Source organism: Phaenicophaeus curvirostris, chromosome 20 (genome assembly GCF_032191515.1).
Source record: "Phaenicophaeus curvirostris isolate KB17595 chromosome 20, BPBGC_Pcur_1.0, whole genome shotgun sequence".
Lineage (NCBI taxonomy): Eukaryota > Metazoa > Chordata > Aves > Cuculiformes > Cuculidae > Phaenicophaeus > Phaenicophaeus curvirostris.
The window spans coordinates 8,976,448-9,002,272 of NC_091411.1; the positions used below are offsets into that span (position 1 = coordinate 8,976,448).

Consider the following 25,825-nt stretch of genomic DNA (forward strand, 5'->3'; position numbering starts at 1 on the left):
GTTGAATTTCAGGAGGCTTCCATAAATACTCTGGAGAAAGCACCTTGGAGGGTTTGTGGTAGAGGAAATTCCTGTTGAAAATGGCTTTCTTCCTGCCAGGGGTGCCATGATCCCATTTGCTTTGTCCATCAGGATGATCATATGGCAAGTGTGGGTGATCTCAGACTTTCTTGGCCAGCCCTCCAAACGTGGCTCTTCCATAGTAGAGGTTCCCTTCTCTATCAGGGATGTTGGCTGTTCTCTCGTAAAGGAACTGGCTTCGAGGATCGTGTATGACTGTGGACACAACATATGCACAAAAGTTCACTACAAACTGGGACAGATTTCAGCTTTGCTGAGGACAAGAAAAGCCAACATGAACTTTCCACAGAACACATCAACCCAAAAACTGTGCTCACTGAGCAGTTCACTTACATTCCAATGGTGAAGGCTGCCACCCCTAAGGTGAGCTCCAGGGGCCCGTAGGCATTGTCCAGGATCTCAGAATCGAAGGTTCCTTCCCAGATGATGGGGGCCAATCGTGGTGTGACTGTCAGCGCATCCTGATGCCTGAAAGAAAAGAAAGGGAATGTTAATGAAATGAAACTGTTCAATTTGGTTTCAAGGCCAGTAAATGGGAAAGAAACACTAAAAAGGCAGCTAGAAGAAGAGAGTGTGTATCATCATTAACTCATTATGTACGTTATTACCTTCAGATCTCTTTCCCTATCCTCTTATTTAAGGTTACCAAGCATGGATGTTTCAGTTCCTGGGACGACAGTAAGCAAAACCCCAAGGATCTACTAAAATCTCATTAAGGCTTCTAGGACTTTTCTGCTGAGGAGAGTTTAATGACCACTGAACTCACAGAAGGAGAAGCTATGCATATTTACTCTCAGTCTGGTGCAGATTGCTACATACAGATTAAAACACAAGTAATAATATGAAAATTACTATAAAAATATACCCCATTGCTGTGTTATTAAAACACAGCTTGCAGCGTGACAGTTTATTTGCCCAGCATTTATATATAGCTTTAACACATTCAGATGCAATTTAAAATTCTGTATGTGAGCCAGCATTCAAACGTGTAACGAAGTTATAGAAGATCCTTAATCTCCTGTGTGGGCAGTGGAAATAATGAACGTGCACGCAGCAGAGTCTGATTATGCCTTGTTACAAGCACGCAATGCTGTTTGAACTTTCTCCTTTGTTTTCAGGGCACTGTGACACTTTCTTACCTTTTTGATTTTAAAGCAAGATGTCATTTGTAATGTGTAATTTCCCCCAGCCCACTCAGATTGGCCCCAGACCGTGCTCTGGAGCCCTGTGCTAATGACATTTGTCACGCAGGGCGCAGGGCCACGTGTGGGGGCTGAAGCAGCCTCCCGTCTGACATGCTCCCAAGGCAATAACAGCACAAAACTCAAACCGAGGGACCTGTGGGGAGCAGTTTGATGGCTGAGGCAGCGATACGCCTTCAACCCAGATCTAATACTTTCAGTCTGAGTGGATATTAGAATAACAACTCCACTCCATCCTATAGTAATGCATATGATTAAAAGATTAAATTATACAGGAAGAATTTCATTCGTAGAAAATGTACTAACTATTCTCTTTCTGGGTTAATTATCCTTTTTTGGAAGGGAGAGGAGAGAAGGAAATCAGCAAGTTCACTTCTCTAAGCAGGATTTTTTTTTTTCCATTTCCATTGCCTGGAGAAGAGGAGGCTGAGGGGAGACCTCATTGCTCTCTACAACTACCTGAAAGGAGGTTGTGGAGAGGAGGGAGCTGGGCTCTTCTCCCGAGTGACAGGGGACAGGACGAGAGGGAATGGCCTCAAGCTCCACCATGGGAGGTTTAGGCTGAACATTAGGAAAAAAATTTTCACAGGAAGGGTCATTGGACACTGGTAGAGGCTGCCCAGGGAGGGGGTTGAGTCGCCTTCCCCTCGAGGTGTTTAAGGGACGGGTGGATGAGGTGCTGAGGGACATAGTTCAGTACTGATAGGAACGGTTGGACTCGATGATCCAGTGGGTCTTTTCCAACCTGGTGATTCTATGGATCCTCTCTGTACATGCTAGTGAACTCCCTTCAGAAGACAGAACACTATAAGCTACATGATCCTCTTCTCATTTGGTCCAGTTTATACCAGCTGATTTCACACATTAATTTATTCCAACACAAACCAGAAATATTCAGGCCTACCACATCCTGCTGAAATAGGAGGGGTGGTGGTGGGGAAACCGGTGTGTACAAACAGGGTGTGTTTATTAATGTGGAAAAGAATGGTGTCTGCTGAAGGTGAAATGCTAGAGATAAGAGTCAGGTCACAGCAGCCAGACCAAAGGAGACTGTTAACAAACATGAGCTGACAAGGAGCATTTGCTTAAATCGCTTCTTAGCTGCTGCTGCCTGAAACCTTCCCTGTCTGTTTAAACTCACTGGTTTGACTGCTTCTCATAGATGTTTGTCTGTACGAGTTTCTGCAATTTGTTCTGGTGTAAGACCCAGCAGGCTGGTTAAAACCACTGCTGAAGGTCATATAAGGCACATTTTGCCCTGAGACGGATTCAAACCTCTCCCACAGCTTGTCACAGCTACAACACAGCTCCAAGAAGTATTTCCCACTGTCTCCCAGCTCTTACATATCTCCCATCTCAAGAAGAGTCCCTGACAGCAACCACACAGACAGGCTATATGTGTGCTAATGAATTAATTGTGAATTTACAGTAGGTTTGTTAGCAGGTATACAGTGACTAAATTCAATCCTATAGCAGCACAGACAGCTATAAATATAACCCATAGTGCTAGACTTCTCTTGGCATGAGGGATGTTTCAGTGCCAGTACCAGGACTTTGAAATTGTGAGCACTACAGAGCCGGAGCACCCAAACCAAAGTCAGCAGAAGCAAATAACTAAATCCAAACAAAGAAACTTACTTTGGAGCCAGCACTCTTGGCTGCTGATAAAATAATCTGTAAGGAGTAAGAAATATCCACTGAATAATACATGAATATGCCTGGAAGAGAGGAACAGCAGTTTAAAGGTTGAGAAATAAAAAGACAGTACTTACTAGGGGAAAAGCTGGATTAGCTTCCCTTCTGTATATTGGAGTTTTATGGAGCTACATGACAGAGCAGGGGAAAAAAGAGGTTGTAATGCTTTTCCTAAAATACAAACCCAGTTCAGCTTCAGGACCTGCTGCTGTACTGATGGGCATCCATGTCCTTGCTCTGGTTGCTGTGCACAACATTCTGCCTGGTGCGGTGTCAGACATTGCCTGTATGAACATTCAAGGGCTGTCAGATGAGTAACAGCTTTGAAACAGGGCACCCAGCAAAACAGTGACAGACTGATGCTAGCAACTCCCCAAGACTGTGGGTAAATCAGAGTTTAGGGGTCAAAATCTAGGGAAGCACATGCTTCTTGGGTACTGCCAGTTCCGATACTCCATTCCCTGCAGAACCATCCCTATTTACCTGGAGGCATTCAGAGAAACAAGTATCTTTCTAGACACAATGTTTTTTACTGGCTTGAAATAATCAGAAATGCTTCTGTAAGACATCATCTTTTTATCCTGTCCCTGCACTCCCTGGTCAAGAGCCACTCCCCAGCTTTCCAGGAGCCCCTTTCATTACTGGAAGCTGCCCTAAGGTTTCCTCAGAGCCTTCTCTTCTCCAGGCTGAACAACCCCAACACTTTGAGTCTGTCCTCATATGGAAAGTGCTCCAGCCCTCGGATCATCTCTGTGGCCCACATATTTTGAAATATTGCATCATTACAAGCACAGCTGATGCATTCGCCCTCTGTTAAAAATCTGCAAGGACACTGGAGCCAGATGAGTTCAGAACATCTCCTTGCATCTTAAACCATTAACATGTACCATATCTATCCTCAAGTGATTTAACAGATGTGGTTGCAGTTAGTGAGAGAATATTCTAACAAACAGAAAACCAGCTAAAGTGTTGTTAGTAGTTACTCAGGTTCCTTGAATTTGTGCAGAGAGGTTTTTTAAAAGTGATACGGTTGAAAGTAGCTGTGTTACTTCCAAATGAACTTGCCTGACCTTCCAGAACAAAGCAGTACTTTATCTTCAAGTCCCGGCTTGGAAAGTGTTCTGGACAGCAGATAAATACCTCACTTGTTGACCGTTCTGTGGAAAATATTCCTTGCAGATCAACCATTTCAGATTTCTAAACCTGTATTTCAGATTTCTAAAACTGAAGTAGTGAGCAGCGAGCAGGGTTGTTCAGAATGTGAACAAAGAGGGGATATCCGTGGGAAGGGCTTCATTTGTGCCTCAGAAAAAGTTCCCTTGCTGGAATCCATTATTACACAGGCTGCCTTTGACTTTTATAACCTTAGACTGTGCCACAGCACAGACATGTGCAACCAATGCCTGAGTCTTGAACATGAACTGCAATACAAATCCACTGCTTGCACTTCCAGTTTTCCAGGCTCTCATATTTCAGCTAGGACCACAACGAGTTAACTTTACCCTGGCCGAGATCCAACTAGGAAGCACCGCACAGAGCCTACATTTCATTTACGGCACATTCGTAATGTTTTTTTATTTTAAAAGGCAAAAATTAGCTCCTTTCACTTGTTCAGTGCAAGAGAAACTGAGAAATAGAGAATTCTGTTGGACTAAATCCATAACCTCACTGACATTAGTTCCACCTTGGCAGTTCACGCCAGCGAGATTTGACTGATCTCATGTGTAGAGCTGCTTAATCTTCTGGATGGATCGTTTCCACCACTCTTCCCAACGTTGAGCTGTCAGCAGCTGAGCTGCACTTTCTTTCTTGATCTGGGCAAACTGCTGCTCAAGTTTACATTTGTATTTCTGTATAAACAACAACAAAAACAATAAAGGACAAAATCTATAGTGACGAAATAGAATTCTACTGTGCCTGCACCCAGGTCCTGATCCAATATGTCAGAAGACTGTGTACAGGCCACTCATTTTCTGCCTTTGACAATGTAACTATATGAACAATCATAGAATCATAGAATCACCAGGTTGGAAGAGACCCATTGGATCATCAAGTCCAACCATTCCTATCAAATACTAAACCATGCCCCTCAGCACCTCATCCACCCGTCCCTTAAACCCCTCCAGGGAAGGGGACTCAACCCCCTCCCTGGGCAGCCTCTGCCAGTGCCAAATGACCCTTTCTGTGAAACATTTTTTCCTAATGTCCAGCCTGACCCTCCCCTGGTGCAGCTTGAGGCCATTCCCTCTCGTCCTGTCCCCTGTCACTTGGGAGAAGAGCCCAGCTCCCTCCTCTCCACAACCTCCTTTCAGGTAGTTGGAGAGAGCAATGAGGTCTCCCCTCAGCCTCCTCTTCTCCAGGCTAAACACCCCCAGCTCTCTCAGCCGTTCCTCATAAGGCCTGTTCTCCAGCCCCCTCACCAGCTTTGTTGCTCTTCTCTGGACTCGCTCCAGAGCCTCAACATCCTTCTTGTGGTGAGGGGCCCAGAACTGAACACAGGATTCGAGGAACGGTCTCACCAGTGCCGAGTACAGAGGGATAATAACATCCCATGAGTTACTCATGGCCTTCCTTCTGTATTCTCTTTAAAGACTTCTGAAACTAAATTATCAGCAATATTTAAATTTTGTTAAAAATTCAAGATTTTTATCTCACTTCCATTAGCCTCTATGATTAAAGAGCTGCCAAATCCACAACTGTAACAGCCCCACACTCACAGTCCTTCCCCACAGACCAACCTCATATACAACATCTCTTGCTTCTACTGCTGCTACATGGCCCAGTGTAGTCTTTGCTGTTGTAACTGATGCAGTTTCTCTGCAAAGAACATAATCTGAATTGTCTGGAAGAGTCATCATGGCTATTCCTGGCCAAGACCTTTAATAAAAAACAGAAAAAAACCCAAGCTACATGAGAGAGAAAGTTGGAAGGGAAAGCAGATTATACTAATCTATGTTACTTGTACTTAAATTGCAAAAGATTAAATGTTTTTTTCATCTCCACCAAAAGATCACCTTAAAAACTACCTCATTTAGTACTGCCAGCATGTCTTTTAAAACTTCAGGATCTCTGCACAATAAATAGGATTCATATCTTCTGAGTGAAAATGCACAGTATATTTGGAGATTTGCAAATGCTGAATTGAGAAATAGCAGCTGGCAAAGTGGCAGAGCAATAAAGCTGGAATTGTGCAATTGTGAAAAATAATTCACTTGTATTTATTTGGATCCATTGCTGTTCTTTGTTTAAATCCCTCACGCAAACTGCCCCATAACTAATTAAATGACGTTACTAATGATGAGCATGCTATGCAGTAGTTCCATCAAATGCAGTGAAAACCTGAGGACGGTGTCCGATTCCAGTTTAGAGAAAAGCAATCACACACAGCAGCGTTCAGTATATTTAAACATTACCTGCTCCCACGTTTCGTTAACTGTTTAACTTCACAGATGTCTAGAGGCAGTCTAGCTTGCTTAGGACGGATCAAAGTGGATGTCTTCTCTCTTGGTATTTCAGTTTCTGGGACATAACAGAAGACAGACTCAGCACCAACAAAAGAATGGCAGTGGCCCCACTGTTTTGCAGGAACCATATGCAGCAAGTTGCTCTTCACTTTCAAGAAATAGCTTTGCATTCTTGATGATGCAAATCTTTCCACTTAAAGTACTACTAGTGTTTAAAAAAATCCTCTTCCTAGGGAAAGTTTGCTGCAATCTTTGAGAAGGAAGCAGAGGCCTGAACAAGCAATCCCTTCTTTACTTACTTGCTGCTTGCACATCATGACTAGTGATACTCTCATCTAATTCCAGCAGCAGCTTTTCAGTGAAGGCAGCTAGTGCAGACACAAAGTTCCGAGCACACTCGGCAGCACAGTCCTGTTGGGACATTGGAGACAAGTGAGATGAATTCCTTGGACAACTCGATCTCTTCTCCTTTTAGTTTAGCTCCAAAAGGACTACGCAAGTACCCAACCTTGACATTTTGCAACAGCTGCAGATACCGGGAATAAGGTTCCTAAGCTGCACGTAAAAGGGTCTACAAGTGCCTCCTAGATGATCTTTAAGGTCCCTTCCAACACAAACCATTCCATGATTCTGTAATTTTATGAAAGTACAAAACGCTATTGAGTTCTGTATACAGTTCCCTAGTAACTGAATATTTGGGTTCAGCATTTAAACCTGATAGAAACAGCTACTAGTAAATGCATCCTCCTCCCAAAGCAAAGGCCATTCTGGAATTCAGGTACTCTTGGTGGAAGTGCTTTGGCCAAGTGCTATTCTAAAACAGGGTACGTGTGTTTGAGTGTGTAAGCAGAGCTAAGAGGAAAAGGAGTTGTTACTTTGGATATTACTCTACAGACAGTACGGAATTTTGAGTAAGTAGCCCCAGAGAAAGTAGAGCAGGATAAGCGTTTTCATTCCTGAACCCCTCCAATAAATTTCTGTTTATTCCAATTTTTATTCTTGCATAGAAAACTATGAATTATTTGCATTAATGAAAGCCACACAGAAGAAACCTTTCCCGATATATTTTTTCTGCAAGAAGCAGAACTAACCAGAGGATGTCACTGTTGCTCCCAATTTAGACTTATATTCAATAATTCTATCATTAAAATAAGCTGTCTCTTCCTCAGTGTTCTATGAATGATACAAAAGATCAGTAAGTTCCACAATAAACCTATGAATTTGTGTGTGCAAATAAAAGTATTTATATGTTGATCTAACGCTGATAATATGTAATATAAAAGTTAAAAGACATATGAACAGGACTGCTTAAAACTGGTAACAATTTCCAGTTTACTTTTGATGGGGAGGAAAAATGTATCCAAGATGTACTCTCCTTTCTGAACACAACATAGAAGTTTGTACTAAGCAATGGCTTTACAACTACCTGCAGCATCTGTGTGTTGAGATGAACACCATCAACATGGTCTTTTTGCCTTTTCATTTCCTCTTGGCACAAAGTGTCCAGCTGAAGTAACTTGGCTGGGTGTCCCAGAGAGGGATGCAACTGATTCTTATGTGCAGCCTTTAAATAAATCCATAAGAAAGGACTATCCTCAGTAAAGAGCGTACAGTTGAGTCATAGTAAGGAGGACATAAACCCCACAAATTTATATAAAAAGCATTCAGAAATCACAAAGAAAATGAGTCTTTTGTATTCCCCAGCTGTCGAGAGATGAAACTTGCAGTGCAAAGCTTCCAGTTGGAACAACACAGAATAACTGCAAACGCAGGAACTAAATCTGTGGCCAATTCAGCAGTGATTAAGCAAACAGCGAGATTAATGAAAAGAAGACGTTATAATTCTGGTGCATTCAGCACTCCTCACCCGGGAAGCACTACAATACGTCCACCATACATACCTTCACCTTCTCCCAGACTTCCAGCTGTTTATTGAAGAGGTGCCGAATCCGACCAGTGGAAGAGTTGAGCTTCTGCTCATGTTCTTTGAAAAGACCATCAACTGCCAACTGGGAGACATAAGACAGCTCCTTCTCAAACAACTTCAGTTGATTCTGAAATTCTTTTTGGAAAAGAACAGGGTGTTTATGTGGCACAGAACTATTCATTGCAAGGTAAAAAAACCACTAAGCTAAGTTGAATGCACACTGCAAGGGTCAAAAAAAAAATAATCCCCACCATTCCTTTTTCTAGGTCCAGTGCTCCAAGAAACACACTTGCTAAAAGATATTGTATAGGTCTTTCAATTTAGTAATGGGCCCTTCTGCCATATTTTATGTAGCTGACAATATATAAAAGAGAATATTGGCCTAATTTCCAGTAAAATCAACTGCAGTTTTTCTGCTGAGTGTGATGCTGAAGATACACAGTTCTTGATAACATCAATTTTCAGTTTACATAACTGAAAAATTACACACACAAGAAGTTAAAAGTCTTAACTGAATGAATTTACCCATAAGACGGGAGTTGTAGTAATTATCTGTTTGACTTTGGTATGACAACAGACTCTGTTGGAATATTTCTGCACAACGTTCCAGTGTGTCTGGCAGGTCTTCAGGCATTACCATTGGAGGCATCTCCTTCTGGTAGAACTCCTTCAGAAGATAAAGATAAAACAGAAAAACTGTTGATAACAGTTAAACAAGTCACATCCAGGCATTTAAAAGCAGCAGGGCTACATGCGACTATCAACCACCCTCTTATTTGAGACCAGATCTTTTCCTGATTCTGAAGAACTTATTAATATTTATAATGAAACCTGTGAATAGAAGTACAGTGTCAAATGCTGTTTAAAATCAGATGCACTGGGGAAGAAAGGAAAAATTGTAGATGGCCAAACGTTGAAAAGAACCAAATTGTTCAGTTGACACAGGAGGAGACCTATGAAAGCAAAAGTGACTGAAGAACACTGGGTTTTCTTACCTCAGCAAGGCAGAGCAAGCTGTTGTTACCCATCCAGAGAATATTCATAATAGCCCCCTTAAAAGTACTGAAAACAAACAAAACAAAAATAAAATTAAAAAAGACAATCACACTGTAAAAATGATCACATTAGCAATACTTATTTACTGGTTTTTAAATATTTTGTTCAGGTTTATTTTAACATGCCACCCTGAGCACTGTGTGCAGTTTTGGGCACCGCAGTTATAAAAGTGATAAAGCTACTGGAGAGTGTTGAGAAGAGACCACAAAGCTGGTGAGGGGTTTAGAGTTTTAATACTTTTGCTATTGTAGTTTTAATATAAATGCAATATTGAGCACAAGAATGTAAGGATAAAACGCACTGATGTTCTTAGGGGGGAAAATAACTGAAATGCAGGCTATTTTATATTCCAACCCATTTTTTGTAAATGTACAAAGTGGATTTCATGAGGCCACCCATTCCATTTCAGACATTGAACAAGATAAAAGGAATGACTTCCCTCACTATTATTATGCTGCAAAAAGTAACTGTTCTCTAATCACATTAGTATCAAGGTTAAATACCGCAAAATTTAATGGTGAACTCTATAGTTCACAATTCTAAATAAATAAATAGATAGATAAAAAGATACATATGCAGGTTTTTTTCACATATTAACTTCTGTTTCTGCAAATACACAACTTACTCAGCTTCTGGAGGCTTCTCTCCAAATATCTGGAATCTCTCATCACTGAGTACTGATCTGGTGTGTATCTTCATCCTAGGGAGGCAAAAGATTGATTTGAAACTGTTCAAAAGTATTTTCCTTCTCTGACTGATTATTTAAGCTGGTCAGTCATATGATGGAAATGAAACTGAAGAGAAACTGGGGAAAATGTAGCTCTAAAACTAGTATTACATGAAAATAATTTTTGATGGAAAAAAGTTCTCAGGATTCTCTCCTCAAAGGCTCTTCGAAACGTTTCTGTTTTCACAGCTACAGTAGCTCACATCATCTGTCTATGGACTAAGCTGAACATAGACTGTTCAGACACCAGACCTGAAAATGAATCCATAGTGATTAAAGATTGGGTTAGTCTGCATTTCAACAAGTTCACAGTGCAAACCAGCAGCAGATGAAGGAGAAGACTGGTTTTCCAGCCAAAATCTGAAAAATATGCAGTGCCAATCATGAGGCCATACACAGGGAAGGGATCCCAAATGGGAGGCACAGATGGAGAGAAGGTCGATACAAATCATCACGAAGCATCAGCCAAAGAACAGGCAGCAGGCAAAGTTTTCATAAACATCCATATAAGAGTATTAAGTAGAATATTTCCTTTCAGGGGTCTTACCTTTGTCTTGTCGTCTTTTTGTTTAAAGATGACCTCTTAGTGGTCTGAGTAGCAGACTTCTGAGGACCTTGGTCAGATATATTTACGTGAGACTTCTTTGATGTGGAAGGAACTGCTTTATATTTAACAGGGAAAGATGAAGAACATTGTATAAATGTCAAAATGTCTTTTTTGCAGGTTTTTTTGGTTTGTGCTCTCATTTCTGTAATGTTTCTCTACAACATTAAGGGGACAACTGTTCTGGCAGACAGAAGCGAGCAGTGGCAACAGGAATAGAGATTGTGCACTGGGGCATGAGTGACAGGAAATTCATAGAAAATCAGTGATCCATAGGAGATTTAAGACAATATTAAGGCAGGCAAAAAGTAGGAGGATGAATGGTTTACATTCACAGTTTTGGATGTGATGGAGACTTAGGAACATGAAAGAAAGATAACTTTGGAAGTGGCTGAAGGAGTCAAGCTCTGGGGAAGAGAGAAGAGGAAATGGGAACACGAGGTAGGAAGTAGCTGGGGTTACCTTTGTTATGCATCTTTGAGTGAACGATAATACATTGAGCCCCTACAAATTTTCATGACTTATAATTCTTTTCTTTTACTTTTTTCCTTTTGCTATCACAAGTATGGGTACTCTTTATAAAATTGTTACCTCATTCTGCAGCTTTCGTTGGTTTCATCTTATTATTGCAAAGTAATGACATCCAAGAAAAAAGTTAGGATGCACAATCCTTTCAGAGCCAGCCTGTAAGCCACTGGCCTAGAACATGCCAGACCTGCTCACTGATATAACAGAAACTACAGTTTAGATGACATATTGTATTGAAAGAAAAGCTGGTTTACCTTGTCTTAACAAATGTGAATGACCCTTTCTCTCCAGATTTAGGCCTGAAGATTTTCTGGGTGGCTGAATTCTGAAACAAAAGAAAGAGCAAAGTGGCTATTGAATACCCAGCTATTTTATATTACACACTATATTATACGGAGGACTATTAAATGCAGTTAAATTTCTGAGAGAATATTTAACAGATAGCATTACGTTCACAACCAACAGTGTAAATATAAATATTTGCATGGAATAGCTAACTAGTTAACTGGAATTTCAGAATTCTACAAGCAAAACTGCGTTACAATGTTTATTTGCAAATTACACACTTGTCATACAGTTCATTCCACACTTTGTATGCAGCACAATCACCTTTTAACTGAAATAAGGCTGTAGAAAACAATGTAATACCTAAATTTATTGCAGATGAGTACTTACTCAAGTAAATTTTTGATAATACTTATTGCTAAATCATTAACCGCAGGCTTTCCCCTTCTGCTTGGGCTTAACACGGGAAATTTATCAGGATCCAGCCCCATCACCGTCACTTTGTTCTCATCTCTGAGATGCTCTTTTCGAATGGCAACAGCAATTGGACCTTGCAAAATAACATCCGTTGCAAGAAGGCTAAAGTCCTCCTGAAACGGGAAGAGAAACAAAACTCTGTTGACTGTAACAGGCAATTAATGAAAGAATTACATGAATTTACTGATTATTAAAGTAGATCTTCCAAACATACACATAGGAGTAGATTCTTATAATTATCATAAGTAGTATTTAGGTATATACTCTTAAAACAAGGATCCATAATTGATTACAAAATAAACACAGACTTTACAGACAGGGAAGGCACAAACCCACCTACTTGATAAAAACCTATCTTAAAGGCCACATGTGGTTTTCTCTTTTTTAATTACTTAAATAAACCTGTTAAATATGTAACCGAATAGCTCTACCACTTGAAAATAAACTTGTGCCAAGGACTGCACAACTCATTGTGATGCTGCACATCTTTAATATTTAGTAAACTCAGTGGTGATTGATGTATTCAGCTTCTTTAAAGAGCTGACCTAAGGCGCAATGTCTTGGGCAGCTTGGCACGATGCATCATCTTTCTTCAACTGAAAATTCAAAGCAGAGATTCTGAAAAATGTTTAGCACATATACACATAAAAATTCACTAAATACTGAAGAAAATATGAAGAACTTAAATGCTATCTTACATTATCTTGTGGGCTCATTGTTTTCTCTCGCAAGCAGTCAAGATACTGGCTCCTGTTTTTCAGTTCTTTCAAAACCACCTTGACAAAATCATACAACTCTTCAGCAGTCAAAGCCTGAGAGATGGGATAATACGTAAGATATTTAAAAACTGGCTATTTCAGACTTTTCAAATACACTGACTGTTGCATACAGCATCATTTGACACACACATGGAAGCAATGAGATTGTACAGAGGTTGAGGTTTTTGTTTTACACACAGGAAAACAGGGATAGGATCTTCCTAAGCAAAAGTCCTGCAGTGAAATACTGTTTCAGCCCAGCTCTCTAAATGTGTATAAACATAAGTCTGACTCAAAAATAATAGTTTATATAGTACAGAAACATGCACAGTGAGTCAAATTAACAAAGTCAAATCAAACACCACTTTGTGCTGATCAGAACTTACTTCTTTATCTGCAGTAGGATGAGCACAAACATCTCTCTTCTGACGGAGCTTCTCCAGATAAGAGTTTAATGTCGCTGCTTGCAAATTGGAATTTGCTACCTAAAGCAGAAGCAGACATCAGTGAATTGAAATCCCATTCAAAGGATTTTCAGAGGTCCCACTATGAAACCCTTAGCCTTGTGGGTAAAAAGAATCACTGATACTCAGAGGAGAAGCAGAAAACAATAATTCACAAAAGCAACACTTTATGTCTTTTACCACACCACATAAAAATGCTGGTCTATTCAGATGTACTGTTCCAGCATAGCTGCAGCAGTAGTAAAAACATTTTTAAGCCAATAACAACAAAACCCAAAGTTCTGATGTCTCTGTTATCACCTCTGATTTGATTTGCATTTGCAGATTTTTCAAAGTTCTTCGGATCTTCTCCATAAAGACTCGACTCATAAAGAGATTCTGGAGCTTTGTTTCAGATCTTTTGATAAGCTCAGTATCCTATAAGAATGCCAGAAACAAGAGACAGAACTAATTAATTTTCACTTTTTAAAACTTAAGTAACAGAACTCATGTTTTTTACTTCTTTTTTCCATAATGTAATTGTACACAGAGCAGCCTTTCAGTCCCAGTCTGGGAGCAGGTTGATCATAAGTCACATCACATACGCCAGTTATAACTCATAACTTGAAAGAACAAAACTGTGCACACCTGCTGCAAGCAGCTCAATTCCATTTTCTTCATATCTTTCTGAACTGAACTTTCAAAAGAGTCAATACGCTTATTTTCTTCCTGAACACACTTGCTGATTGACTTGACTTCCTCAGGAGAAAAGTTACCTCCCTCCGAGAATGATCTGAAAGTAACACGGAAAGTAAAAGCAATTGTCTGAGTCTTCCTTTTCTGAAAGACTATTTTAGCAAAAACATGGGTATCAACACAAATGTGATGAAAACAGCATAATAACTGGGGGTTAACGGACTAAATTTGTTTTAAATCTCATAGAGTCATGGAATAGTTTGGGTTGGAAAGGACCTTAAAGCCCATCCAGTTCCACCCCCTGCCTCGGGGAGGGACACCTCCCACTGGATCAGGGGCTCCAAGCCCCACCCAACCTGCCCTTGAACATCTCCAGGGACCTCATCATGAGGATTTTCTTCCTAGTATCTCATATAAATCTCCCCTCTTCCAGTTCAAAACTGTTCCCCTTGTCCTATCCCTGCACTCCCTGACAAAGAGCTGTCCCCAGCTTTTCCTGAAGCCCCCTTTATTTTACTGTTCTGCCTATGGAACAAACACAGATGCCCAGAAATAACTAATTATAAACAACAATTCAATGAAACCTCTATACCTGCAAGCTGTGAGAAAATCCATATTTGAATCCCTTAATTTTCCTAAAGTTTCCGTCAAATAGTTCTGGTAACTTGTCAGGGAAACCTGGATCTCTTGCAGATGATTATGTAATTCTGAGTGCAGGCTGCTGCTGAAAGCAACTAACCTAAGAGCAAATAATAAAAGACAGGGAAAACATGGAATGAGGAGCACACATTCTGGTTCAGAGACCACCAGCTGCCAAGACATGAAATCTGAGAACTCAAGGGTGTTTTAGCATTCTGAAAGCATCTCACTGAATTGTGATTGTCTTGATGAACACTCAGAAGATATCAGCAAGCAGCTGGTGCTATTGCAGAGCATCTCTCAAAACCAACTAGTCAACTCCAATTACTGTGGAGGTTCAGTAAACAAAATGAAACCTAAACAGATGAAATATCTCTTCTACTTTAAGACTGTCAGGACTTTGAAAATGTATGAAAACGGTCAGCTATTCAGCATTGGTTTTAATTTCTTCAGGGAGAGATACAGGAAACAAGAATACCTCACATGTTTTTAATGTTTCATGAAGCAGACTTCATTGAAGAGTAATGACACAAAGCAGGTTCAGAATGCAAACCACAAACATCCCAGACAGCAATCAGGAGTATTTAACTACGGAAATTCACAGCCAGCAGCACCTGTGACAAACTTACTTGTCGTTCATGGGAGCACTGAGTAAGACAGATTCCATCTCACGGATTCGTGTACGTAAGTTTTTCCTGATGTTATTTTGCTGATCACAAACTATGAGGAATTGATCTTTCTCCTTTTCCAGAGCTTGTACCACCCCAGCCCGGAGGCGCTCTAGATGCTCTTTGTGAAGCGACAATTCCACTGATAAGAAAATAAGTTTTACAATATGGTCATTATCTTCCCTTTACTCTGAACTATCACAACTGCCAGACAACATTTTATCAGAATCAGCAGTAAAATAAACTGAACCAGATCTCAGAGAGGAGAAAACATATAAATAAAATACATCTGATCCTGTTTCTTTCACTTTTCTCCTTTATTTTTGTTCACTGCTGACATCTCCATTATCTCTCTGTTCTCAAATCTTGTAACAAAGTAAAGGTAAAGGATTTTTTTTTTAATGGAAAAAACAATTCTTCCTATTTTTGTGGTGGAAAAAAAAAAGATCATTTTTGGTCTCCCTTCTGGAATGATAGTTGGATAAACAAGAACCAACCACTCAGCCTCAAGAAAACTGCCTGAAAAGTCACCTGTTCTCTTTTCAGGAAAAAGTGGAATTGAAAGATTATATTCCTGTTATTCCTAAAAGGAATTTTTTAGCTTATATGTTAAAATATTATAAAATACCATGTTTAGTTTATATATTTATATGTTTTAAGTAATTTTTCCACCAGAAAAACTTGACACTTCTCCTGCAAAAAAAAGTTGTGGTTAGGGGCTGATAGGTAGCTGCTCAGTGATACTTCATACAGCTAAATCCTTCCTCTTGTGTACTCACAAGTCAAGCCTTGGCATTTTGGCTCTTCCATGACTTGTCAGTTCTTTGCCTGCCACAGTTTTAAAATTATCTTTTATACATTGCAACCTCTTGTTAAATAATTCCAAGTAGAAGGAGTACTCAAATATCGACAATAGAAACTGAATGTTCTACATCTTTTACAATCAAGCCACTGAGTAAGGCACTGCTGGGTATTTTCCAAACATGACACCGCACAAACCAGCAAGAGTTATAGAAAAGAAACATCTTTTTTTTAAAATATATGAGTAACATTATACTAGGAAGTAGTAGGCACTCAGCTGCTTCCTATTGTCCTCTAGTACCGGTGCCAAAACAGACTTTGGTTCACTTAGGATCATCTCTAAAGAAAGAAATGTAATGCTCAGAGTTAAAAAAAAAAAGTCAGTACCAGCTCTAGCATCGTAGATACATTTCTTTATATTCTCCTGCCTTTGTTGATGCAAGTGAAGATGCAGTTGAAGTTCTGAATTCAGCTCCTCTCCCTTGGCAGCTACGATGACACTGGTGTTGGATAAGGACTCTGCAAACCATTTCTCCAAGTGTTCAAAAAAGCGGAGGCGAACCCTGTGATTAAAAAATAAATACTACAGTGAGGAACACCAAGTAATAAATAATAATTTATTAAGTATATTAATTCTAAGAATTTAACTTCTGACTATAAGAAAAAATGGTTTCATTACCATGTGCACAATATTGGTAGAGTTTTTAAACTGGCTGAATACTACTGAGAAGCAGGTGTTTTACCATCATGGCTCTGCAGGGAATTTGGGCAAATTACTTGCCTTTCTGTTTTCTCACTAAATCATTTTCTCTAAAATATGAATGTTCTTTAAGAGATAAATGCCCAAGTGGTACTTTGATGCTATTCCTTTTTTTAAAAGGATAAAAATAAGAGAATTTTTTATATTGCTTTCCATCCATGTCTCCCATACTCATTAGATAATTTTACATCTTTATGTCTAATATTTCTTCCAAACAGCTTAAATTTGTCTATTACCTAAAGGGAAAGAAAGAACATAAACTTTCTACTAACTGTTTCTTCAGCTCCACAAGCATGGTTTCTTTGATAAGTACATATTTCAGGTACATCGGCAGTGACTCCTCTTTTTCATATTTTGTAAAATAAGGGATGTCAGTCTTTCCAGCCTCTTCAACTCCAAGAGCTGTGTAAGTGTTTCCACTGGAAGTGGAAAAGGTCTCAACAGCAATTTCAGAGCTTTCTGCCTTGCTGCCATTGAACATAACCTAGGAAACAACTGGAAATCATCATCTGTTACCTTGAAAGCTTGTGCACTGCTCATTTTAACATAAGAATCCCAAGGATATGGAGAATAATGTTCTGCTTCTCAATTTGGACAACATTCACACAGAGAATACGCCTGCAAGCCTCAACAGGCAGAGTCATCAACAGTTTAAAAGGTTTTTGTGATGATAATAAATCCACATAACAAAAAGACCTGAAAAAACACTACTTGGATACAAATACAGCTGAAATAATTCATCGTAGGTTAATAATATTACGATGAAAGAAAGATATTTAAGAAAATATTTTATGCAAAAGCAGTGTATGAGGAATGGTTGTAAACTGTTTTATACACGCCATTTCCCTATAAAAATGATCTAAAGCCCTAATAAACCAGAAATAAATGAAAACAATAAAGATTCCTGCGTGCTTTATGTACACACTAAATCTAATCTATTTTAAGGAATTTAGATTTAACTCAGAAAGATGGTTTCTTATGCTTCATTACTTCGGCAAGACCTTCAAATTTATTCTCTTTCTTTCCTTCACCTTCAAATTTATTCTCTTGTTCACTTACCTGCATAAAGCTTACATCCTGTCCAGCACGCTCAGCTTCTTCGCTTCCCTGAGGAATACTCTCCGCATCTTCTTTTTGCTCCATTTTTTCGGCTTCCTGTGCAAACACCTCCTTGTTCTCAGCTGTATTTATTTCTTCATTTTCTTCATCTCCTTGCACAATGCTCTCAGCTTGCTGCTCCACCAGAGGTTCAGCTTCTGAACCCTTACCTAGTCCTTTCCAGTTAAGACAGAGTTTTACTGGTCATAAAGAAACACCAATTGAAAAGCATGCAAGCAAAAAGACTTTTTGTACAACTGAGGTATTACCTTGATCTCGAAATGTGAATTCTATCTCTCCTTGCAAGTTCTAAAAGCAAAACAACATCATCAAGCACATTAATTAAAAAATGAGGATTTGCTTGCTTATAAGAAACTCATGTTCCTTCTCAAAACATACCCATTTCAATAAGATAAGATAGTCTTGAATGCATCACTTATCTTCTAAAGAAGGCATAACACTCAAATAGATTAATATAATTTTGTCAGCATGCAGTTTTCTGTTTAAAAGGCAGTGAATTTGATGAAATGCAGTTTCTTATAAGGATGGAGGTTAAAAGCGTGGGACAGAGAAAGGTTTTTTTACTTCTACCAAAAGCACTTCAGTTCTACAGCCAAAACAACACTTGAATTTCTATGATGTAAATTTTAAAGCTAATGTATATTTTTACAAAGTAAAAAAAAAAATATTACACCAGCAACACTTTAAACTAGAAGTTTGTTTTCTTTATACCTGTTTGAAGATTTCCTTTACATTAAAATATTGGCTGATGGACAGACTATAAGAAATCAATTCCTGCAAAACAGCTTCTGGGTAAGTCATTACTTTATCCATTAGAACTTGGTTGAATGGCTCATACCTGTCAAATACAAGTTCATGCTTTAGAGACTCAGGTATATGTAAGAGCAAAATGAAATACGACTATAACGTCTATAAATCCTAATCTAACTTTCTGCTCAGTCTCATAAAACCTTTCAGCTAAACATTGTACTACATCTGTTTAGCCTGAATACAATCACATAATACAATCACATCCTTGTTGTTATCAGAGATAAGTTTAATACATAAATGCACAGAATTTAAGAAATATTAACAATAAAATATTTCAAACCTCTCATTTTGGACTGGAAACCATTCAAGACCTATGCTTGTATAAGGAATATTAGAAGCAAGAGGTCAAATTACTGTCACAGAACCACTATTTTATTTTATATTACCTTATTAATAAAAAGCATTTTATATTACATTCTCACAAGTAGCAAGCAGTGTTTTTCCACACATTCAGCCTACAGCACAAACAAGAACTAAGTAGCACAACTAACATTCAAATATTCTTTACTTGTTAAGTTTCCACTATAAAATTCATACTTTGCTCCAATGGTGCCTAAAGAAGAAAGGGTGTTCTTGAAATATTTCTTCAGAATTTTTTCAGAGCTCGCTGTTCTTATTTTCTCCAACATTTTATCCAGTTTATCTTCCATCTTCTAAGGCCACATAAAAAGAACCCAACAAAAAAGATTTAATAATTACTAAATTCTCCATAACTATTTAGGATTCAAATAATATAATTATGTATACATATTCTACACTAAGAAGAGAAGCTACATTACCAAAACTTTTCTGTTTTGAGGATCTTTCTTAATAACGAACATCATCTTTGATGTTGCCACCCCAAGTTGCATACCCATAATATAAGAATAAACATACAAACAATATTCTATACCTGCACAAGAACTCAAAAAAGAAACCTGCGGCCACTTAGTAAAGAAAATATAATCTTTATTACCATTGCCATATCAAGAATAAAAGAGGAATGCTTATCCAGGGTGAATCAAGCAGATAGTAAAAAACATACCCGATAGGATGGAACTGCCCTGTAGAAATCCAAGTATAAATGTCAAAGATTACATTTTAAAGTTTATACCAGGTATTTTGGATTCCAGAGTGTTGTCTGTATGTAGAACATTTCTTTACATCATGCCACATCCTTACTTGTATGTTTATACCTGCATTAAGTTATTCTGTTTCCGTCTGCATTCATCTAACCTCTTCTGAAGTTTACCCTCCAGCTGGAACAGTTTGAGTTGATGGACATCCCAGCAGCCCATGGCCTCCTGAACATAGCAGTACAAGGCTCTACAATTCTGCTCATTCTGTTCAGCCAGCTCCTCAAAGTCTCTCTGAAGAAACACAATTAAATTAACTGGTTGTTATTAAACTGTTTGCTGGAAAGTGAAATAAATGAGTAAGGGCACATATGATATGATAAAAGGCTGTCTGAAGCACTCTACTGGTATTCAGCATGGTCTCTTCTACTTCAAGAGCTAAAAGTAATCCAAACAAACTGGATAAAAATGAGGATTTTTGTTATAGAAGCTGAGACACCAAATCTTCCGTTTATTCTTCTGCTACTGTAGAGCACAGAATCACTAAATTCTGCACATGCCTTGAAGGGTCGGGCCAGCTATTGTTTTATGAACAACTGCCCAGCTGTTTGATGTACAGAAACACAAAAGATAGGGTTGGAAGAAATTTGGGAGGTCCTTTAGATCTATCCCTCCGTGCCCAGGCAGGATGAGCTACATCTAATTCATCCCTGACAATCCATTACAAATACAAACCAAACAATTATGAATTGTTCTCCTTGAATCACACCCAATGTTTTTGATTTCTGGGGCAGGTGTCTAGTCACACCATGGACCTTTTTTTAACACGACATCAATAGCCTAAGGAGTAATAAAAACATCTGTAATAAACTTACACCCATCTGCTCCAGTTTTTCTTCAAACTGACTTTTTAGTTTCTCAGTCAACTGAAGTAACTCAGAATTCACAATTTCTTCAGCTTCTTCTTCTGTGCAAACATTCAGATTCAACAGGTTGTTCTAAATGAAAAGAATGCAAAGTTATTGACATGCGTACTCTATAACATAAAATATTGTGTGGCTTTTAAAGAGTACATCCAAACTGAGGGTCTCTTCTTTTCCTGGAAATGGATAGAGAAAGATTCAGCCTCCCAGATCTCACACTCTTGGTAGTACACAGTACAATTCTATCTGGACCCAAGGGGAGAAACTGAGGCAAAGAAGTGGAATTTCTTTCTCAAAATAAGACGAATAAAGCACAAAGGCTGAGAGTTCAACCTAAATGTGGGACAGTTCGACTTTCATTCCTGGCATTTGTTAGTGCTTTACACATTGCAACTACAAATACCACATGCTACTGTGAAACAAAACAGACAGTAAGTTCTCTAGCAGAATAAGACACAGGTTAAAAAGTAATTTCAATTGTTATCTCAATGTTTGGTGGATCCCCAAGCTTCTATTACTGTAACAACACCCTGTATGCTGTTACCAGCAATCCTTCCGAGGATTCCCAAAGCCATGACACTAACCTTGCACAACTGCATTTCTGCTAAACATTTTTGTTGGACCATCTCATACTGGATGCGGATTTTCGTCATGCACTGCACATTGTGGGTATCTGAAGGATAAGGAAGAATTAGCCATTGTAAATATTGCTGTATTTCACAGTGCAGTGTGAAATGGAAATACAACAGAGGACCTGTCCTAAGTCACAGCACAGGTAACACACCCCAGTAGTGTCTTCACACTGGTACAAGACCATCAACCACAGAAATAAGCTGTTTCAATACAAATCTTTTTATCATTATGCTTAAAAGCAGTGAATTACTTACAATTTTAAGTATTTGGAGAAAGGAAGCATCTAAAAAACTTCCTCAATCATTCTCCAAGAAGTAAAAAGGAGGTTTTTTTAAGATTGAGACTGATCTGCATTAAAATTAACCCTCCATTTTCCCCAGATTAATTCTAAGCAAGTCAATTCCTGCTGGATCTTACATTGCAAAACTGCTTGTGCTGGCAAAAGGGGGTGATGCAACAGACACCTGATTGTCAGCTCAAAGCAGCTTAGAAGGTAAATGGAAACAGACGTAAAGAAAGAAAGAATTGGTTGAATTCCAGACTGCTTTTATGATTTCCTGACTCACCTATACTTTTGTTTAAATCCACCAAGGAACTGCTCCATTCATTTACCTCCGCTCCCGTGTGTGTTGGAGGTAACAAATCACTATCAAAACAGCAAAGAAGAGTCACGTATCTTCAAATACAATCCAGTCACTTCTTAAAGGATAAAATTATGAATCAGAATAACCATGGCACTGTGCTTTATTTTATTTACAGTCACACCAGCAATGACAATAAAACAAGTTGACTGCTGTTCAAGGCCACCGTTTGCTGACAAGTCACTAACTGTAACCTACCCAGTTGTTACAAGCACTGTGTAAGAAAACAGTGAACATCGTAATACATCTTCCTGTTGTCAGGATAGGTATTCAAACACAGCAGTGTTAGATTTCTATTGAGACTCCTTTCTTAATTTATTATACAAATTAAACTCCCAATCCAGAAATAACACCTCCCCAAGACCACCAATTTTTACTTTCCTATCTATCCTGTCTGCCCCTTCCTACTGATTCCAGTGTTAGTAAGATTTAGTTTTGAGTTCCTGCATTTCTAGCCCTTGATCACCCCGTTTAGTGTAACTGGTGTACTGAAAAGCAAGAATGCATGTTTTTCATTAAAAAACTTTACAAAAGCACTTCAGGCCCTGCCCTTCTGCTGAAAGGGAGCAAAAGAACATTATTTTGCTTTGTTCCTGTTCTCTCTTTTGTCATACCAAAGATGCTGCAAAAACTCCAGTCGCCTCTCACTGAGTGAAATCTGACCCTTTAGCATATTTTCCATTTCTGCTTTCACTGCTGGGGGACTCTGTATTTCTTCATTTGCCATGAACTCTCTGTAGGATGGAAGAACACATTGAAATAAATACCTGTTCAGGAAAATATTGTGTTTGAAATGCAGATACAAAATATGTTTTATACATTCCAGCTAGAAAAAAAAAAAAAAGAAGAGTGTTTAGTTCTTTTAGCTCTTCAGTTTCATGATGGAAAAATGATACAAACACAAGCAAACACCAGTCATGCTTCAAAACATAACTGTAAATTTCTGACCTGAAACTGTGAACAATGCTGTTCTTTCGGATGAGCTTCCAGTCCCTGACTCTGTCTTGCCATTTCAATCGATGTGATAATTCCCTTTCCATCTCTGTTTTCATGAGGTTAACGAACAGCTTGGCAAGTGCTCTCTGATTAGCCAACAGTGTTCTGTTAATCAACTGTGTATTAAAAAATGAAAACAGGAATAAAAGCAGCATATAACATACAAAAAGAAAAAAAACAAAAAAAAAATCCCCAAAAACCAACCAACCAAACCCATCAGTTCTATGTAAAACAAAGGAAAAAGAATACAAATTCTAAAGAATACCCTGCAAAACAGAAAACTCTCCTACACAGCAGTGATTGATAGGCACAAATAATTTCAGTTGGAGAAAAAGATATTCTGGGAATATTCGGATTTCTTGCAGGTAAAACAGACTCTCAATACAAAGGATTTACCATGGCCTCATCATTCATGAACCTGTAAACCTCGGCTGGCAAGTAAAAGGAAATTTCCTCCAACAGCACAGTATATTTCCTCAGTACATCTGTTACCTGTGCAATGAAAGAAGAAAGAACAACAAAACCCATATAACTCAAATTATCAGTTTCGTAAGGTAAGTAATTATATAAGACAATTTTTTTCCATCAAAGTAAATTCAACTCTCTGATAGATTGAATAGTGAATCTTAAAATAACTATTTTAAATACTGATTTCTTTATATAATTCATAAAAATAGTAACTAAAGCATTCCACACTGTGAGTACTCAACTGGTTTCTCTTTAATATCTTTGATAACTGAGTGCTCTGCAGACAGATTGCAATCAGAATTTAAAAGCAAACTCCAGGTCAGGTATCTGACATGAGTTAGGGCACATCTGTGCATGTTCTCAGCTGTGTCCCCACAAAATAACACTGGACGTGTTGACATCTTGACCTAAAATAACCCTGCAGAAGAATCAAAGCAGCTCAAACATTCCTTGGATCTTTGTCAGAGGTAATTGTGGAAGAAAAACACCTCATAACTGGACAAGAAGTATCTTCTCCTGATTATGTGGGTGTAAAATGAGAAAATGATCTTCTGGTGAAGACAGTAACAGCCCACACAACAGAAACCCTGGCAGACCCCTTTGCATCCAGTGGAAACAAGCCACACTTCACACTGCATCCAGCATGATGAGCAAATAATCATCTTATGCTTAACAGCTATTAGAACTACAGCTCACTTTATCAGCTCGACTCCATTCAGCTTTTTTTAAGGTTTCATCCATTTCCCTAATCCACTTCTTTCTGGTCGAGAATTCCTGATGGACGGCGTTCCATAGTTCTTCTAAATCCTGCAAGAAGGATTTCCTCAAAATCTCACTGAAGAGTAAACGTCAACCTCCCCCAACAATGTTTAAACTACAGCAAGATAGAAAAGAAAGATGCCTACAGGAAAGCTGGGGAGGGGCTCTTGATCAGGGAGCGCAGGGACAAGATGAGGAGGAACAGTTTTAAGCTGAAGGAGGGGAGATTGAGATGAGATACTAGGAAGAAATGTTTTCCTGTGATGGTGGGGAGGGCCTGGCCCAGGTTGCTCACAGAAGTCATGGGAACTCCACCCCTGGAGGTGTTCAAGGCCAGGTTGGATGGGGCTTGGAGCAACCTGACCCAGTGAGAGGTGTCCCTGCCCAAGGCAAGGGGTTGGAACTGGATGGGCTTTGAAGTCGCTTCCAACCCAAACCATTCTGTGATTCTATAAGAAGCTGTTAGAGAGAGCAGGTATAAATAACTGAAGATGAGACAACAGCACAAGCTGTCTTACTTCAATCGAGAAGCCTTCCAGAGTAGCGTCAAATTCAATCTTTTTAAACAGAAGTTCTATTTTTCTATCAGATTCCACCAGTTTTGTCAGAAGGGATTTTCCAGGCTCTGAAACAAGGGGTTCCATCTCCTAAAAAGGTAAGGAAATCAGTCTGATCTTTTGAATATGAGGCCCTGAGCTTAGCATAGCACTCCAGACTATCTGGAGTACAAAATCTAGCCTTACCCTGGCAATACAGGCAAGTTCACAATACATTGAGGTTACTGCTTCCTCATGACGGCCTCGACGGCGTTCTGAAAGGCGCTCCAAGATATTACTCCTCCTTTCCTCAGGAACTGCCAAGAAAGAAATGAGGATGATGTAGCTTGGAACTGTACACACAACACATGCACAATGAATCACTAAATCCACACCGTGACCTCTGTAGCTCATGCAGTTAGCGCAGCACATGGCAGCTTTCCACAGGAGAGGAAATCTTTGCAAACATACGTTAAAGCATATTTTAAAAACTCCTTTGATTTTATTAATTTGTGATTTTCAGAAGGATTAAAGCATGGAAACTATGAACTTAGTCCATGTATGATACAAAAAATTGCAGGTTCCAAGAATGAGGTGTACTTACATCATAACTGAAATCTACCATCTAAACACAAACTGCGATTAACTGACAATTTTACAACCATTTTTCCCATGTTCATCTTCTAAATTACTTACAAATCACCAAAAATGTGCCAGGTCATTTCTGAGCTTGATTTTATGCTTCATTCCCCTAAAACAACTCTATGTATAGTGGCTTCTAAAAGTGCAAATTAAAATATCTGACATTGAGGGAAATAAATTTTACCAACAAAAGCAGGTAGGGATCCAACTTCCTCAGCTGCAAGTACATCTGCGCTTTTCCAAACCTTTTGAAATGTAGCTTCTCTAAAAATGAAAGAGAATAAAGCTTTGATTTGTACTAAATAAGTAAGAGTAGGAACCTGAATCTGTATATTCCATTTAATTGGCAAAATGAAACATTTAAATGAACACAAGCATCATTCTAACATCAAAGAATATGGTTCAAAGAATTAACGGTGCGCTTTCTGAGAT

The 25,825-nt window shown here is 38.8% G+C and overlaps 2 protein-coding genes across 2 annotated transcripts; both read right to left on the reverse strand.

Annotated features, from left to right (window-relative positions):
* Positions 1-71: 71 nt before the first annotated feature.
* On the reverse strand, positions 72-4,725 carry LOC138729195 (uncharacterized). Its single transcript, XM_069873205.1, has 5 exons — positions 4,652-4,725; positions 3,163-3,262; positions 2,922-3,001; positions 415-549; positions 72-276 (listed from the first exon to the last, which is right to left on the reverse strand). Coding segments are annotated over exons 1-5 (372 nt in total). The 5' UTR covers positions 4,654-4,725; the 3' UTR covers positions 72-221.
* On the reverse strand, positions 3,300-25,667 carry CCDC180 (coiled-coil domain containing 180). Its single transcript, XM_069873204.1, has 35 exons — positions 25,578-25,667; positions 24,959-25,068; positions 24,734-24,862; positions 24,153-24,263; positions 23,385-23,480; positions 22,941-23,104; positions 22,607-22,726; positions 21,918-21,997; positions 21,303-21,391; positions 20,671-20,793; positions 19,916-20,089; positions 19,278-19,393; positions 18,642-18,768; positions 18,179-18,218; positions 17,871-18,085; positions 17,084-17,295; positions 16,439-16,614; positions 15,212-15,392; positions 14,536-14,682; positions 13,896-14,040; positions 13,569-13,685; positions 13,191-13,289; positions 12,745-12,858; positions 11,960-12,159; positions 11,539-11,609; positions 10,700-10,814; positions 10,051-10,125; positions 9,365-9,431; positions 8,895-9,036; positions 8,344-8,504; positions 7,869-8,006; positions 6,742-6,853; positions 6,392-6,497; positions 5,717-5,855; positions 3,300-4,828 (listed from the first exon to the last, which is right to left on the reverse strand). The coding sequence occupies exons 2-35, from the start codon at positions 24,986-24,988 to the stop codon at positions 4,697-4,699; spliced, it is 4,263 nt and encodes a 1,420-aa protein (XP_069729305.1). The 5' UTR covers positions 24,989-25,068; positions 25,578-25,667; the 3' UTR covers positions 3,300-4,696.
* Positions 25,668-25,825: the final 158 nt, after the last annotated feature.

Coding starts and splice junctions, on each gene's coding strand:
- LOC138729195 (XM_069873205.1), bottom strand. Junction 550..2,921: donor CCAAGAGTGCTGGCTCCAAA/GTAAGTTTCTTT, acceptor CTTTTCTTTCAG/GCATCAGGATGCGCTGACAG. Junction 277..414: donor GCAGCCTTCACCATTGGAAT/GTAAGTGAACTG, acceptor TTGTGTCCACAG/TCATACACGATCCTCGAAGC.
- CCDC180 (XM_069873204.1), bottom strand. CDS start 24,988: ATGTATTGTGAACTTGCCTGTATTGCCAGG. Junction 24,863..24,958: donor AACTTGCCTGTATTGCCAGG/GTAAGGCTAGAT, acceptor TTACCTTTTTAG/GAGATGGAACCCCTTGTTTC. Junction 9,432..10,050: donor GAGAAGCCTCCAGAAGCTGA/GTAAGTTGTGTA, acceptor GTTTGTTTTCAG/TACTTTTAAGGGGGCTATTA.